At 46.3% G+C, this 17,227-nt stretch overlaps 1 protein-coding gene across 1 annotated transcript in view; it reads right to left on the bottom strand.

Annotated features, from left to right (window-relative positions):
• Positions 1 to 17,227, bottom strand: part of SSH2 (slingshot protein phosphatase 2) — a 64,138-nt gene that overhangs the window by 12,919 nt on the left and 33,992 nt on the right. The window contains exons 3-8 of the mRNA XM_009993209.1: positions 15,410 to 15,513; positions 11,024 to 11,088; positions 5,826 to 5,947; positions 3,843 to 3,911; positions 3,017 to 3,082; positions 1,660 to 1,854 (exon numbers count right to left, since the gene is read on the bottom strand). Of these exons, the coding sequence (XP_009991511.1) occupies positions 1,660 to 1,854; positions 3,017 to 3,082; positions 3,843 to 3,911; positions 5,826 to 5,947; positions 11,024 to 11,088; positions 15,410 to 15,513 (621 nt within the window). The remainder of the gene's footprint in view (positions 1 to 1,659; positions 1,855 to 3,016; positions 3,083 to 3,842; positions 3,912 to 5,825; positions 5,948 to 11,023; positions 11,089 to 15,409; positions 15,514 to 17,227) is intronic.

The following is a 17,227-nucleotide window of genomic DNA, read 5'->3' as shown; positions in this document are numbered from 1 at the left end:
TTCCCAGTTGCATATGAAAGAGACCAACTGAATGCTCCTAATCCATTGCAGTCATCCAGAGTACCACTGGTATTTGGTAAAATTTAAATTGGGAAGGCTGCATTATACTCTCTGGAGCAGTATCTATGCCTCTCCCTACCTTTCTTGGAAAGGTAACAGCTCCAAAGCTCCATACATGGAGAGGCGAGGGCAGCTAAGCCTCTGTGCATTCCTCCAGCCTCTGCTGCCAGGGGCCTTATCACCAGCTGCAAAAATAGCCTGCCTAACACCAGGGGAAGCTGCAGCAGAGCAGCAGCACAGAGCTGTGTCACACATCATCGTTTGGAGGGACCCAGCAGCAACATCTCACACCACCTTTCCCTTTCTCTGGAAGGCTGCCAGGGTGGCAACTGCACAGACACTGCCCTGCTTTACAAGTGTCCAACTGGTGGTTCACAAATAAAAAAAATCATGGAAGCCCATGGTCCTTTTAACCTCATTATTTCAGGACTGAATTAAGAAAATGCTGTCCAGGTGTCCCCTGGAAATCGTTCAATTGCTGCCACCAGAGAAAGGGCGGGTTACATAAAATTTATATATGAAAAGCTACAAGGGAGTATTAATCTGACAGCCTGCCAAAACTTTTCAGCCACTCTCCTTGTACCTTAAAAAACAATCAAGTGTGAAGATCTGTTCACGGCTGAACAACTGCTCAGTGTTATTATTCACTCACTGAACTCCAACAACAGGAAATATCTGCAAGCATAAATCAACCAATGGCACCATTATACTGGGAAAGCAGCTGGGGCTACTGAAGTAATTTCTTCTACTACAAACTGGGCAACTAAGTCCTCATATATATCACATCTGGACACAAACTACCCTTGAGGTTATATGGTATCAGTACCATCAGCAATTACTAAATAGGGAGGCAGTAAAACCTGGATGTTAATACAGCCTATACATTTTGCCTTTCCAAACCATCTACCTACCTGCCTCAGACACTGTTTTGGACCATGTATCTATCACCAGACATCCAAGCATTTAGGTGGACACAGCTTAGGGCCCATACATTGTCCTGTTTCAGACTTGCAGAGCTCTTCAGAACCGTGAGAAACTGCACTGCTGTTTATCCCCATTCTGAGGTGCATCAGGTGGATGCCTGAGGATGGGTCTGAGCTCAGAACTCCATACACAAGAACTTCACTTTACAACAAAATGAACAGAGTAAGGAAAAAAGACCATGTTACTCTATAAACGTGCTCAGACACGTGCCAGCACAAGAGCAAAGTCCAGAGAGACCTGTTTCTTCCAGGAGACACCAAGCCTGGAAACCAGAGGACAAAACCAGTGAAGAAGAAGGTCTAGGTACACCACATCTCCCTCTCACTAGTAACACGGGACTTAGCTTGGAAAAGCAAAAGGTCTATGAGCCTAAAGCCCAATGTAAACAACTAGACTGAAAACAGAGGCTGGAGGAGATGCAAGGGAGCCCCAGAAGGGCTAAACTTCCAGTGCTGGTGTTTACCTAACCACAAGGCCGCTTATTACCTGGAACAGGAAACCTCTCCTCATTAATACCTAATTAAGAGTAATCTCTTGTGGAAACTGTCTCCTTGTTTGGAGACTGCAGTGCTTGACAGACACACACTTTGGCTCAGCAGAGCCAGACCAACTTACACATCTGTGAAGAGGGCGGGGGAGTCGGGCCGGTGGGACTGGACATCCTGCATCGCGTTCCACTCGTTGACTGACGACTGGTCGGAGTTGATATGGCTCTCATAGTAACTGACCCACGTGAGGAAGAGGCTCCCTGGGTAATAATTGTTGATCCGTGCCACCTCACAAGCCTTATGTAAACTCTGCAGAGCAGACCTAGAAAGGGAAAAATGAGCTATAGTTTCTTCCACAGGATGGTAACAAGCATAAAGCGATGGCCAAATCCAGGATGCTGGATGCCCCAGCAGTTGGTACAAGCCCCAGTGCTACATGGAACAGCCCTGGGCACCAGGTGTCCTTCAAGAGTGAAGATAACCACCCACTGCAAGAGCTTGCATGTCTGAACTGAAGTGTGCCAAGACAAGCCTGGACAGCAGCGAAGGTGCCCACAATTCAGCAAGTGGAGGCACCTGAATCTCTGGTTCCAGGAACTGCTACAACTATCTAAATAATATGCACAGAGTTTGTGTCCAAGACAGGGTGCTCTGACAACTGCTACTGTGCCATCAGCTCCCTGGGGGCAGGGCAGGGCATGGCCACCCCAGAATGAGACATGGAAAGCTGCACAACCAAGGGCTTAGGGCTTGACTTTCCTGAGGTGTTTAAGTGTCTGCCCTCTCTCACTGCATGAGGGATGTCAGAAGTTTCTTTAGCTGCTGCTGGGAAGCAAATTCCCCTCTCCTATTTTTAGCTTATTTTAAATCTTTGACTGGAATCAGAAGGATCCAGGTCAAAATCACTGGGGTGACACAGTAGCATGACACCCTGACGGGTGATGTATTTCTGCAATTCAAAGAAGCTTGTGCCAGAAATACTTTCATGGCCACTACATTCTTACATGAGCCACCCTAAAAGGAAAGAGAAATGCAGGCAGCTTCTCTTTCCTTCTCACTATCACGATGAACATGTCTTCACTGGAGACAGAGACTCCTGAAATATGTGCAGTGTGTATTTCTTTACTTAAGACAAATAGAAAATCATCATTGGATTTCAAATACACGCTCACAGCAATTCTGCTTTGGAGACATTCAAAGCAACAGCCCTTTGTGAGGAAAATTACCCTGTCCCTTTCTGCCCCCAGCTGAGATGAAGCTGTGGCTGCAGCAATATTCCAAGCTCACTGCTGTGTACCAGCACTTGCATGGGTTTGTTTTTTTTCTGTTTGGTATCAAACTTCCTTCCCAACTCTGAAGGGGACTTCTGGCTGCTCCAGTAGGTCTCAAGATACCAATAATGCAAAGCAGCACCTGGTTTTTAATAGCTCAAGCAGCCAAAACACCTTGGAGAAAGGATGACTGGGACAGATGATAGTACTTACCACATTGCCTGCACAGACACTGGCTTGAATATGTGAACCCTGTTATCTGTCGATACGCTGAACCCGCTGGAGAGAAGAAAAATAGGCACAGTAAAAATGTGTCCCAAAAGCAGCTTTTCAGTTAATAACTGGTAGTTTGTAGCATGTTAGAACAGCAAAGGAGCAGCCCTATGCCCACACTGCTGGGTTCAGCTAGCAGAGAGATCAAAATAGCACACTAAAAGCTCTACAATCACTTTTTAAAGCAGCTGCTGTTTGGGAACGAAACTAAGAGTGGGGCAGTGCTGGGCTGTGCTGTTTACCTTGGCAACACAAATTCAGTGCCACAGCTGGGAGCAACAGAGTCCAGCTAAAGTGATCCTGGGGCAGCTACCAAGGAAAGAAAAGTCATTCCACACACTGGACTGGACAGGCTTTGTAACTGGCACAAAGAGTCTGCAAGGCCGGTGACTGTTTGGCAGAGAAACATCATTCTTATTGTATGTTCAGCTGAAGCTGCCTCCTGCAAGGGTGATGGAGGGACACATAATAGGATCCCTTTAAGGAGCTTTCACTACACACTCACCAGTAAAAGCTCCTTTACTCCAGTTTAAACACACACACAAGCCACTGTCTCACTGTATTGACAGGTAAGTCAATTATTGGTGCTCCCTGCCACAATCACTGTGATTTAGGGCCTTTGAGCACACTAACCTATTGCAGGTCACAGCAGAAGGTCTGCTGGACCTGTTAGGGCTCTGCCATCACTTCAGTCTTTCTCCACATACCATGCTGTAACATCTGCACACCCTCTGCTGTTGACCTAGAACACACAGAAGACACTCACCCATCCCCATCCAGGTGGATCAAGGTGTCACTCCACAGAGGCAGCACCAGGCCCATTGTACAAGTGCTACTGTAGTAAGAAAGAGAAGGTCAGGTCATCTACCACAGCATCCTGCCACCATTCTCATTTCACAGCTCTGGTTGCAGATGGTTGCACTCATCTTTATCATGATCTTTAAGGTCCCTTCCAACTTTAATGATTCTATAATTCTAAAAGAGGAAAATCCCAGTGTTTGCTCAGGGACAAGGAGAGCCAGTGCTGTTCTCCAGGTGTCTGGCAAGGATCACTAACCAGATACAGGGTCCACCAGTACTTTTTAAACCAGCTTGAAGTGTTAACATACACCCAGGAGAAGAACAGGAATTCAGAAGTGGTAAGTTTTGTGTGGAAGGTCAGAGGGGGCTCACAATCATCAAGATTTAGTCCCACTCAGGCTCAAGTGGTTTGGTTCTAGCTCTGATGTTGCCATACACAGGTTTGCTTTCTTGTTTGTCCCCAGCCACAGCAGCTGGGAACTGGGATCACTCTGGTGCAATAGCAGGTGACCAGCAGCACGGTGGGTTGGCAATCACAGCCTGTCACCCATTCTTGACTCCTGCCCCTTCTTCTCCCTCCCACACCTCAAGGATGACTACAAGAGCCAGCCAAGACTTCTTGGCAAACCCACCCATCTCAGCTGTTGTGACCTCTTTGCCCTCACAGTCATCTGCTTTCTGTAAGGCTGAGCAAAAAGCCAAGTTAAAAACAAAAGTCAAGCAATGGAAGAAAGGCAGGGGAACCCCAGCACAGCCTACACCACACTGCCAGACAAAAAAGCTGAATCTCATAAAGCTGTAAAATCAGCTCATAATCAAAGCAGCATCTTGGAAGGAGAATCAGATTCAGTTGCCTCCTGCTCTTACACTTTGCTCTAACTGCTCTCACATTTCCACAAGTCCTGACACCCCCATCAGTCCTTGCAGCTCATGAGAAGTGGGGGAAGAGGGTGAGACTCAAGGCTCCAGAGGGTCAGCAGACACGAAGCCCTGGAAATGCACAAGCCTTGGAGCCACTGGTGCCCAGCACAAGGATCCACAGCAGCACCAGCTATTTCTGTTGACAACATGAGATGAGCTCATGGAAAGATACATTTTAAAAAGGCTTCCCAAGGTGGCCAGGGTATTTTTAGTGATACTGTTCAGCAAGCGTTTATCAGAGACCATAGCAACAAGTCTACACTGAGTTATAAATACCAAGTGGGCCAGGGGAGGGTGTATCAGGCTGACCATCCAGAACCTAAGTAACTCTAGCAGAAAGCTAACATGACCCTGCTGTGTTATTAGAGACTGAATACCAGTGAGCTCTCAGTTATCAAAGGTGGCTCTGCTGGTATATCACAGCCAACAACAAGCTCCAAGCTCACAGCAACCTGTGCAAGGACAAGTTATTCTTACCCCACCACAAGAGCATCTCTGAGCTACAGCTGTGCACACACGCACAGGAAGGGAGCCAGGAGCCAGTGGGAGCATCAGGCTGGTCCCCCTTTTTAGCAGGCATCACTTGAGCTAAGCGTCCAAATCAAGCCACCTGCAACTAAACATCGAGGCTGCTGTGACCAGCAGGCTGTTTGGAAGGCCAGTTCTTAGCCAAACAGTTAAAAAATATTTTCCAGTGACCCTGCTAACTACCCAGAAGTACCTTCTACTGACTAGGGTCAGCAGCAAGACTCATTCCTGTAGCAGCTGTGCTAGAAGTATGTACTTGTATTAAACCCTACACAATGGTTGGAATACCAGGTTTTTCTTTCCCTGCGTAGACAAAGACTTCCTTACAAGCCTTTAGAAGAGCCATGTGCCTCTATGCCTTCTCCAAGGGGACCAGTGTTCTTTTCTAAACTTGAAGCTTCTGCCTGTGAAGCTGCTGGGGGTGCTGCCTCCTAGCTTTCAGTTCCTCCAGCAGCAAAAGCTGTTTATAGTATTATCCCCTCCTGGATACTGTGTGTACCTGTCATTGGAAGAGAAATCCATTCCTAGGACAATGCTCTCTTCTGTGTCTTGTCTGCCGTTGGTGGACACCACCACCATGTATCTAGTGCGGTTCTGGTAGGTACTTTCCAGTCTTACAGCCTAAAGAAAGGAAGGGGAGAGATCAGCAGTGCAGCAAACATAACAGTTACCTCTACAAGCCACCTTTCCATGCGGAGTGACAGGTGCAGAAGCAGTGGTGCAGGTCACACTTGTTCCAGTGGCCCAGACTCCTCAGCTGGGCAACCAGCAGGAGAGGGAGAAGCAACTTACTCTCTCACACAATGCTTTCCTCAACAGCTGGGATGGTCCTGGTGCTTCTGCACACCTTGCTGCAGGCCTGCTCTGTCCCACCACGACTGTGTTTAGCCAGGAGCCTACCAGGCTGGCTGTCCCAGTCCTCTGGTCCTCACCTCATTAGCCTCATGCAGCTTTACACGTTCAGTGGGACAGACGGGCATTCAATGTGCTCCCCACCTCACAGAGGGCTTTGTCCAAAGAGCTAGAGCTTTCCTTTAAACCACTGTGTGCTACAACAACTCTTTCCACCACCCTGTCCCAGACAGCTGGACAACTAGGATCTAACTGATGTGAGGTTTCCTGATGGTCCTTCGAATTTTTCCAGCAAGCTCCCCAGCTCAGAAGCAACCCTACACCCTCACAGCTGGCAGGAAGAGGGTTCCAAGTTACTAAGGTGCTGTTGTGGTTGGATTCAGATTGCTCAGAAGAGGTGAAAATCGTTGTGTTTCATTGCTCCTACCACACATATGTGCACTCCAGTGGCAAAAAAAGGACATCTAGCAGGACTGGAGGATGCTTGAATTTCACCCCAAACTCCCTAAAATAAAAGACTACTGACAGCATTTAGAAAGCAGCTGTGCAGCTGAGCTGTGAGCCTCAGACCATCACTGTAGCTTCTGAGGGGCTACACTGCTGGGTAGTGCTCCTCCAGAAGATACAAGACAGCCAGAACTGAAGGGTCTCCAGCATGTCCCCTTACAGCCAGCCTGTGGCCAGCCAGAAGCCCAGGGAAGGAGCCCAGCGTTTTAAGTTTTGCCTCTGAACACCTGCAGTAGGGCAGCCTTTACTTGCAACACTTTTTGGACTCCATTCCAAGCCATTTCCAGTTATTTTACTCACAGGATTCCAACCAGAGTAATTATGACATTCCTAGAAAGGAAGTGTCTTAATTATGTACACTGAAACTTCACTTTGGACAGCCTAAGCCAACCCCAAGACACTGTCTGGCTTCAGTGTTTACCTTACTGGTAAAACTGTTTCTTGAACTTTGAGCAGGACCTGCAGAGAGCAAACAGGGGAGAGGGACCTGTCACAGCCTAGTGGTGCCCTGTGCTGGGGACAGACACTTGTCTGAGGCCACAAGACCCAGCTGCTGAATTCTCACAAGCCAAGGATTGAAGTTCAAGCTGGTGTCTGACATCCTTCCCATACTGAACCTGAATTCCTTACACACCAGCAGCTCTCCCAAGTGTGTAGACACTTCCTGGTGACCCCCCCAGGAATTCATGGCTCAAAGAGCCCAGTTCTAACAGTTGTCTTATTCTTAAAAAAAAGCTCACAACACAACTACTGTGTGGGATCACAGAATGGTTTGGGTTGGAAGAGACCTTAAAGATCATCTCGTTCCAACTCCCCTGCATGGGCAGGGACACCTCTCACCAGACCAGGTTGCTCCAAGCCCCATCCAACCTGCCCTTGAACACTTCCAGGGAGAGGGCAGCCATCATTGCCCTGTGCAACCTGTTCCAGTGTCTCACAACCCTCACACTAAAGAATTTCCTTCTAATGTCTAACCTAAATCTTCCTTCTTCCAGTTTAAAGCCATTCCCCCTTGTCCTACCCCTCCATGCCCTTATAAAAAGATTGTCCCAGGAGTAGGTTGCTTTTCCCAGTGTGCTCCCATAGTTCTTTCTAACTTGGTCTTAAGGCCAGATTGTCACCTCCTTGTGTAGAGGAAGCCCCTTCTGACCTCCTCACATCTTGCCCACCCACTAGGCAGTCAGTCTTGGCCACAAGATGTGGCAGAGCCTACCAGGAAGGTTAGAAGAGCACAGGGCAGCCAGCAGAGCGCTCGCCGTGTCACACCAGGGCTGGCTGTGCCACCCCAGGGCTCTCTAGCAGAAGACTGCTGAGCAGCAAGGAAAGCTTCCCAGTGGCATTGCAGGAGGCAGCAGCTCTAGTGATGGTGGAGGAACAGCATGTGCAAGCAGGAGATGGTGTTGATCATGTCTTCTAGACTTGTCCAGTGGACTCAAAAACTAACCAACTACCCCAACACTGATGCCAGCAGACAGACGAGAGACTGTGCCCCACCCCATCTCTTTAGGGTAAGTCATGCTAAAACCAGCCTTTTTTCCTTCTTGCTCCTTGAGTCACTGGGATTCCTTTGGAAACATGGAGGATCAAAGTGGTCAGGCCTTCAAGGTGTGAATTCTGCCAAAGACAGATGTTTCTACAACTAACCACTTGAAGCAAAACAGAAAGGGTGCTCTTCAACCTAGAAGAGCAAGCAATCACCAAGGTCTTGGTGGTTAAAGTCATTATCTACATTAGGAACCAAGCCCAAAACAGACACAAAGACTTGCCTAAACAGGAGTAGGCAGACAACACCTGCCCTGTGTCAGGGGCATCCACACATGAGCTCTGTTCTGCTTCTCTTGAGGACAGTCCAGCAGCAAGAGGATTAAGATAAGCTAAGTTACTTTGCTAAACCAATTTGGCTGGCAGCAATGGGAGGTGTGGTCTTAATCCAAGACCCTTTAGAACATGGCTAGACAAACAGCGGGCAAAGGTCATGTAGCTTCAAGTCACTGGGCTGGGATTTCTCAGTGAACCAATTAAGAAGAAAGAGGGCATGGCTTCTTGTGTCTCTCTAGGTCCAACACTTAAACCCTTATCCCAAAGCAAAGAACCATGACTGAAGCAGAAAATGTGTTTTGACAAATTTACTAGAATACTAAACCAGCAAAGTTGACATTCGAGACCAGTTGCTATGAGCACTCCAACGTGTCCTTGAATTATTAATTGGTTTCTAACATTTTTGTTAAGTTCTAGTTCATATGCTCACCTAAGGGCAGGAGCACACACAGCAAGTGGTCTGACACCTTTTAAATGGAAATATTTGAAATCCCACTCAATGTAGGGAGGATGGCCTAGCTTCAGGACTCTGATGAGATGGAGGGTTCTTTCTCAAGAGCTCATCTACATAGAAATAGCTTTCTCCTCCATTTGGAGAGCTTATTTATAGTCTGTTAATGAACAAGAAGGTTCCCTGTAGTGCTTTTCAGGGCCAGCAACACTCTTCTTAGTTTTAGGCTCACCTAAACACAAGCCAACTTTATCTTCTGCTGCATTCTTATTTCATCAGAAGTGTGATGTGGTATTTTACCAGCCCTTGTGATCAGCACATTCCAAGGTTCCAATTCATGCTGATCCTTTCACCTTTTTCATGACCCACAACAATAGGTGTTTGTTCCAAGAAAACATTTCTCATTGGAATATTTGAAGACAAAGAAGTGCCCAATTTTCTGGAGTCTTTTATTATTGAACACGTGTGAGTGAACAGGTCCCTGCTCTGCTAAGCTACAGGAACATGTACAATCACTTTGTACACTTTTAACTCATTTTCCTCTCCTTCCTACTGATCTTACACTGGTACCATTGCTCTAATCCTGCTCTCATGGAAGGCTAAAAACCTGTCAGTAGCTCCAACCGAAATAAGAGTTGCTCCAAATGTTAAGTGTAGATGTATAGAGGATAAGATTCCCCTGCTGCTCTCTGAGCTGTGAAGTCTGCTCTCCAAATGACAGCAGCCAACACGAGAATGCATTTCTCCCAGTCCTGTTTATATTTCAAATCTCACTTGTATCTCCTATTTGATGAGGGAGTCTGTTGCAGCTCTGCACACCCTTCCTTCGTCAAGAATCAATTAAATTCAAGTAGACTATCAAACTTAACCTCATGCAAGATTTCAGCATTCCAAATGCAGCTCCACACAAAAGGGTTTATGTCTCAGTCCACAAAGTCCTTATTCAGCTGTTAAGGCTAATTTGTCCCAAATCACACAATGTAGCCAGTGATATTGCTGAACAATGACTTGTTCAATAGCTTCCAATGTTCTAACCCTGGCTCAGATTTTGAAAAGCGCTGAGAAGCCCCGTTCCCATCACTGGCACTGATGCTGCAGCCCCAGCAAGGTGTGCCTGAGGAACCTTGGCACTGGGGCCTTGGGTTTGCTTACAAAGATTGCTCATGGCAAGTTATTTTCAATGGTCATTTTTAATTTAAAGCATTCCATAGTCATCTTGGCTGTTTCCTAGCTACGCTCAGAAGATCAGTCTATCTCCAGCACAGCTCAGGAGGATTCAGCAAACCAGAGGTGCCAGAACAACACTTCTGCTGACACTCCTACTTCGGGCACACGTTGCTAAGAAGCACCAAGACAACACAGAAAAGAAACTTCAAGCTACTGAGTGATGAGAGATGTAGATACACTGCAGTCATGCCTGACCTTGCAGAGCACTTCAACATGTCCTAGACACGTTCCTCACTGCTCTTCTTTGGCTTCTGGAGGTCTCTAGGACAGCACATCAATGTTATAAGCAGCAATACCTAATTTTCATTACATCGTGATAGAGGCAACAATCCAGAAAAGCAGAAAGACAAGACTCAATACAGGTGCATACCTACATGGGGATCCTACATGCTCCTTCCTGATGAGCCATGGCCTTTTGGGATGCAACAAGTTAGGAGGAAAGTGAAGTGAGGAACACAAACGAACCAGTGTGGAAGGGCAGGTGTTATGTAGGTCAGACATAAGCCACCTACTCTTGATTTAAACAGGACACCAAGCTAATTTACCTGGTCTCTCTGGCAACTGTTACAGTACTTTTTGAGAGTGTGAGTACTTGGTGCTTGGCTCAGACAAAGGCTGTCTTCTAGCCACACAATTTGTCTCACTGCACAACCCAATAAGCAGGCCTTTCATAATTAGCTGCTTTTCTACCTTTGTGGTTGCAAAGCAAACTCCCCAAACCTGCTGATGAAACCACTCAAACATACATGCACCACTGCTTTCACGAGTTACACAGGTGTATTTGTCAAGTGGAACTTAACCTTTATAGTCAGTAACAGCAGATAAGCAAAAAGCCAGCCTACCAGCCTGATGTTGTCTTCTGGGCGGAGCAGAATGAACATGGCCTGCAGGTGTTGCTGGAGATCCCCTGTGAGAAAGAGGGAAAGGTGAATGTACAAAAATAGCTTTAAATCACATGCAAGTTTCTGGCTGTCCAGCCAGAGAAAACAGCCACCAAGAAACCTGACACGTCACCGTGAGCGTTGTCACTTCCACCCACTCAGGGATGACAAAGCTACATCTCTTAGTCAGCTGCTCTTTGTTCCATGTGCTCACCTGTTCCCACCTCACCATGCTCTCTCTTATTAAGTCATTATCTTTTTAACAGAAATAAAAAGCATTTGTTCCTTTAAAAGACCAGGCAAACTAGGTAGAAATGGACCCCACCCCATAGTTCAACTCTCATTCTACCACGTGCTTCAAACCAGAAATTTCTTCTACACCAACTTATTACTCAGTGCAGAACTACTACCTAAAGTATCTCCTTTGAAGTGAGATTCAGTCCCATTTTAGAGCAGCACATGTGCACAGACACTTGTGTATCAACCCCACTCAAAAGCAGCTGAGAACTGCCACCTGAAAAATGATAATTTTTCCTAGAAAACACGTGCTACACTTCTACTGGTGAGGCTGAAGAAGACTGAAAGACAAAAAAAAAAAAACAATAATGGTAACTGGGAAAATTTAAGTGACTAGGTAAAAAAAAAAAATCAATCATGGTCACTCGGTAACTTTAAGGAGCTGAGTGACACAGGTTTAGGCATTTGAAAGACAAGTGAGACGCCTTTCAGTTGGCACTGCCACACTGGCTCCTCAGCACTCCTCCCTGGCCTTTGGAGAGCCAAGATGTTTATCTGCTAAGCACATCACCTTCTGAGCATCAACAACAGCTCCAGTAATGGGCTGGTTTTTCCCAATCATTACCTGAAAAATTAATCTGCATTCTCAGAAAGGAGAGGGCAAGGCTGCCAGGTGGGTGGCAGAGAACAGCAAGAAGAGGAATCTTTACTCTTCCACCCTCTCCCACTCCCCCACAGATGGAAAAGCTGTGTTTAGACAACACTGCAGGGAAGAGCAAGAATGGTGGAGGAAGTATTCAGCACAAGTGGCTAGGGGAGCATTTCCTAGGAAGGCTGAGTAACCTTCACCTCAGTTTTTCCCTTCCCAAAGTGTAACAGTTCTCCTCTTTTGATGCCAATGATTCAACGTCAGGAACCAGTTTAAGGGCTGAAGTTTCCAGAGTTTAGAAAAACACCACTGGGACTACTGAATTATCTCAATACTTAGAGGAAGTTTCTGAGACAACATTTTCTGCAAGACTCAGTCAAGGAGCTCCCCTATCCCTCATCCTCTGAAAGTTTCTTGCACTCCTCCCTGTTCCCCAGCCTGCCCTGCCAGCCCTAGGAGCTCCACAGCTACAAAGTGACGTACTGCTTCCCTGGCCAACTCTAATTGACTTGCAGCATTTTCAGCCCCAAACACACAAGGCATTTTGTGAGCTTCCTGGATTAAGAAAAAGCAAAGGAAAGGTTTTAGCATGCCAGAATCTGCACAAAGATATCACATCCTGTCCTACGAGGAGCTGTCGGCTCCGCTGGCATTCACAGCACGACTGCTGCTTCCTATCACATTGTCCAGCAGCCAGCAGATGCTTTTGTTTCCTCAGAGCTGGCAGGTTAGGTGTAAAACATCAGCTGCAGCGGGATCTTCAAAGTGATTTACAGTATCCCAGAGACAGCGAAAGCCCCCGGGAAGTTCCATCCTATTCTGGTCTCTTCCAGCACTGTTGGAAGCCCACCTTCCTGCAGCAGCCAGCCTGCCTGCCAGGTGGCACAGGACCACCCAACAAGAGGGGTGAGGAAGCTGGGACCCTATCTAGTCAATCTGCCAACTACTGATTTCCATTCCTGGAGATACGATTAAAGCAACGGGTGTGAGAATTAATTATCTTCTGTTACACATTTACTCTCTACGCTGGATTCTAGCATCTCTGAAGAATCAGAAAGGGACGTCATGAAGGTTAGTCAGCCTTCCTAGAAAATGCTCTTGCAGCCACTTGAAAAACTATTGCATCCATAGGCAGCAATTTCATACTGGAAAGTTATGTCCGCTCTCCACCCCCCTTCTCATTTTGAGTGCCAGAGATAAGTCATGACACACACACGGGAATGAAAACTGAGCACAGATTATCAGAGCCCATGAAAGGAGATGGTTTTGCTTCATGCTCTGCCAGCTCACTGCTAATGGCCAGCTCACCCCCCAGAGCCACGTTCTCCACATGACTGTTTTGATTTGGTGGCACAGATGTTTTGCTCAGGAAGGTGACACATTGATCCCTGGTGTCTTAAGTCTCTTGGCATTTATTGTACATTATAAAAGTTCACAGAAAAGAAAGCTGGTGCATGCTCATACAAAAGTATCTTCTCAGTGATAACTCCAAGCATCATTAAAAATACTCTGCCATTCACATAACTTGACAGCAGGGAAACTGAGGAAAGGACAAGTGCTGATCCCTCATTGAAACCTCACTCCATAAGCTGAAGAGCGAGGAATAAAAAGTTTTCTAAGAACAAAAATCCCATCCCTTAGGCAAGCCAACCTCTTAGGTACAAAACATCTTGCTGTAAGCAATTACAACACACCGGATTTGCTTTCTTGGCAACCTGGCTTCTCAAGGCTCTGGGCTGATTAGACAAGTGACTATTTTCCACCAAGGCCTCCAGAGCTCCTATGTCAGCTGCAGGCAAACAGACGAGGCAGCAAGACAGACCCAAAGCTGTTTGCACTGCCTTGCACAGCTGCACAAGGAAACCCATCCAGCAGGTCCCCTCTGCAAGGTAAACTGAGGCAGCAGCTGCCAGGTGGAGACCTGGGCTTCAGCACTGCCGAGGGCTTTGGAGGGAGAAAAAGCCAAGACTGGTCAAGATCATCTTTTAAAAGAATGCTGACTCTACCTTCACACAGAAAACCATCTCACTTCAGTTTCAAATGGAAAGGTCAGCTTTAAATTAAGTTTCAGAACAATTTATTCTTTTGACGAGTGGTAATTAATGCATCTCACCCAAATCAATTCGGGTACTGCTTGTACTGAGTGGAAGGATGTAATTAACTGCTTTTTTACTTAGACTCTTCTAAGAGTTGTTTGTAAACAGATTTTGAGGTGGACTAGTCATCACGTAGGGAACTCTGCTGGATGTAGAGCTGGATGAGCCTGATGGTATCAAAATGCAAAGAAATCTACACTTGCAACAAAACCAAATCACCTTTTGGTGGTCACTTTTGGCAAAGTTGATTTCAGCCTCTCTTTCTGCCTCTGTCAGGCAACAGCCTGAAAGTCTCAGTGTTATTTTTTTCCTGCTTATTGTTCAATAAAAGGGAAAAACCCCACATTATCTGATTCCCATAAAACACCATCAGTGAATAAGTGTATAAGAATATACACAATTAAGAACAATCTACCCTGACATGTTTGTGTTTCATTATTCAGACAGACTTTCAAACAGAGTCAAGGAAAAAAAAAATAAATCAAACTTTCAGAAGATAAAGGGGGTGGAATTACGACTGGCTCTGTATTATTCATTCTGCTCACACCTCTGAGAAGTCACACGGACTTTGCTCAGAGTTTTCCTCACCACCACAGGTTAAGACTCTGCCCGTTCTTCCATCATAACCGGTTACGTTCAGACCAGGAAGGACAATTACTCATCCCATATCACTACCTGGAGTTTCCCATGGACTGAATGAAGGTTTTGATGGAAATTCTCCAGCCCCTCTTTCATACAGAAATTACAGGTTATATTTTGGGGGGCAGTTGTTCTCAGCTCTCTCTGATGTCATGACTGCTGTCCTGGCGTCACCCATTTGTTTGATTTTGTGGGATAAACAGGGCAGTACTGAAACTTATTTTCATAGAATGGTTTGGGTTGTAAGGGACCTTAAAGATAATCTAGATCTAACCCCCCTGCATGGGCAGGGACACGTCCCACCAGCTGAGGCTGCACAAGCCCCATCCAACCTGCCCTTCAACACTGCCAGGGAGGGGGCAGCCACAGCTTCTCTGGGCAACCTGTTCCAGTGCCTCACCACCCTCACAGAAAAATAATTTCTTCCCAATTTCTAACCTAAATCTCCCCTCTTCCAATGTGAATCCATCTTCCCCTGTCCTCTCACTACAAACCCTTGTCAAAAGCCCCTCCCTGCTCTCCTGCCGCCCCTCCGGGAAGGCTGCTACGAGGTCTTTTTTCTATCAGCATTAATTATTGCAGTCTGGAGACTGGCAGGTCTAGCTTTAATACACACCTGATGTGAACAGAAATGTGTGTCAACTGGTAAGAACCAACTCAGGAAAGGTGGATTCAGAAACCAGAGGGAGCAGCCCAGCCCCGGCTGTTGGATGCAACCCCCTTTACCTGCGTGTTTGTTGCGCCTGTGGCTGATCCTGGGAGCAGAGGAGCCATTTCCCCGCGGCAGGAACAGAGCTGCACCCTTCACAGTGAGGAAGCTTTCGCTGATGCTGCAAGGGGAGAGACAAACAGTAAGCAAGGAAACTCGGCATTGTCTTTAAAAGGAGAAAGGCAAGGGCACAGGAGAGGTTCAAGGCACTGAATGCACGCTCTGTTCTTTTGCAAGGAAGTGATTTAGGTGGAATTTGTTGGTAAAGAACTTCCCCCCCTCCCTAAGTACTGCAAACAACCAAGGCATAACTAAGAGAAACACTGAAAAGCAGAACATCAGCCTGGTGCCGTCCTGCCTGCAGAGCTGGAACCTGAGTGGGCAGAGGGGATTAACCTATGGCTGGATTTTCAGTTGGAGAGCCAAGATGCGATCCACGTTTCTGAATGGCGATGAATCCAGCAAGCCCAGGCATCCTCTAATTACAGACTCTGTTAACCCTGTGCTTTGTGGCTCAGGCACAGCTGATGCCCTGCAGAAACAAATGTCTCCCTTCAGCAGCTAGCCAAAAGAAAATTAGTGTACATAACAGATTAAGAAACCATGAAACTACTGTCTATGAGTTGTGTGATAATTAACTCAAGAAGAATGAGAAATTAGAAGCAAAACTGCAAGGCTGCTGAATTCAGACATCACTTACTGCCTTGATTTTGCCCTTTCTCAAGTCACATGAGGAGCAAGGTTTGTGGAAAGGGGCAATAAAGAGTTCTCAGTTCTGTGGAACAGCTGATATTTTAAGCATATCTTCCAGTTGTTTTCTTAGAGATGCTGTGGCTCACGGAAAAGCAAGACACACTACAGATTTTGCAATTAAGTCATCCTGTTGCATAGTTAAGGGTTCCTGCCTTTCTCAGAATTGATATGATAGCCATACAGGCTTTGAAGAAAGCCAGAAACAATTCTACAGTCAACAGGATGGTTGATGGATACGATAACACAGGATGGGAGAGTCCCTGGCACCGTGCACTCCAGAAGCTCCGTGCCTCAAAAAAGATGTTGGCTTGTCCTCTTCAACTGACCAAGAGACTAGGAACTCCTCAGTTCCTTTCTCTGCTTAAACATATACCAAACCTAATTACTTATTCCCTTAAAGAGATGAGGACTGGGAAATAAGAAGAGTAAAAAAAAAACCACAATGTATTTGAAGACATTTCATGTTACAAAATGCAGGTGAAGGCTAGAACATCTAAAAGAAAACAAATAAAATTTAAATTCATTGGGTCCCCTGTTTCCTCAGACCCTTCGTATAGAAAATATTTTGACTGAGCCTTTCTAGCTTTTGGTAACAACCAGATCCTCTGAAGCCCCAAGCTTCTTAAAACCTAAACTGGAAAAACACTGACTTACCCTCAAGCCACTAACTTTAAAGAAATAAATAATAAACAACATAATTCTCCCTCACTTAGCTTGAGTAAGTTCTGATTCAGCAGTGCCCTGTTGTCCTGAAGAAGGGCACTCCTACTTTCAGACTAGCACCCACAATGGGAAGGGGTGAGAGAACATCCCGTGCTCTTCTGAGTCTCTTCAGGAGACGATGCAGTAAGAGTGAGGAGACAATCTCTCCTTCTCCTCCTCCCTTTACAGTCTCACCATAGACCCAAATGAATTTCAAGCTGCACAGGAGGAGAAAGAATCTAGCAGTCACAGGCTACACAGGCAGTCACAGTTTTCACATAGTTGATGTTATCAGCAAAGCCAACAACTAACATTAGCAATCCTTTAGCCTGAGCCTGAGGTTCCCCCAGCAGGCTGAATTAGCAACTATTTTTAGTGGA

Source organism: Chaetura pelagica, unplaced genomic scaffold (genome assembly GCF_000747805.2).
Source record: "Chaetura pelagica isolate M959 unplaced genomic scaffold, ChaPel_1.0 scaffold72, whole genome shotgun sequence".
NCBI classification, from domain to species: Eukaryota; Metazoa; Chordata; class Aves; order Apodiformes; family Apodidae; genus Chaetura; species Chaetura pelagica.
Note: the sequence above shows the minus strand (reverse complement) of the source record. Positions and strands in the feature narration are given on the sequence as shown.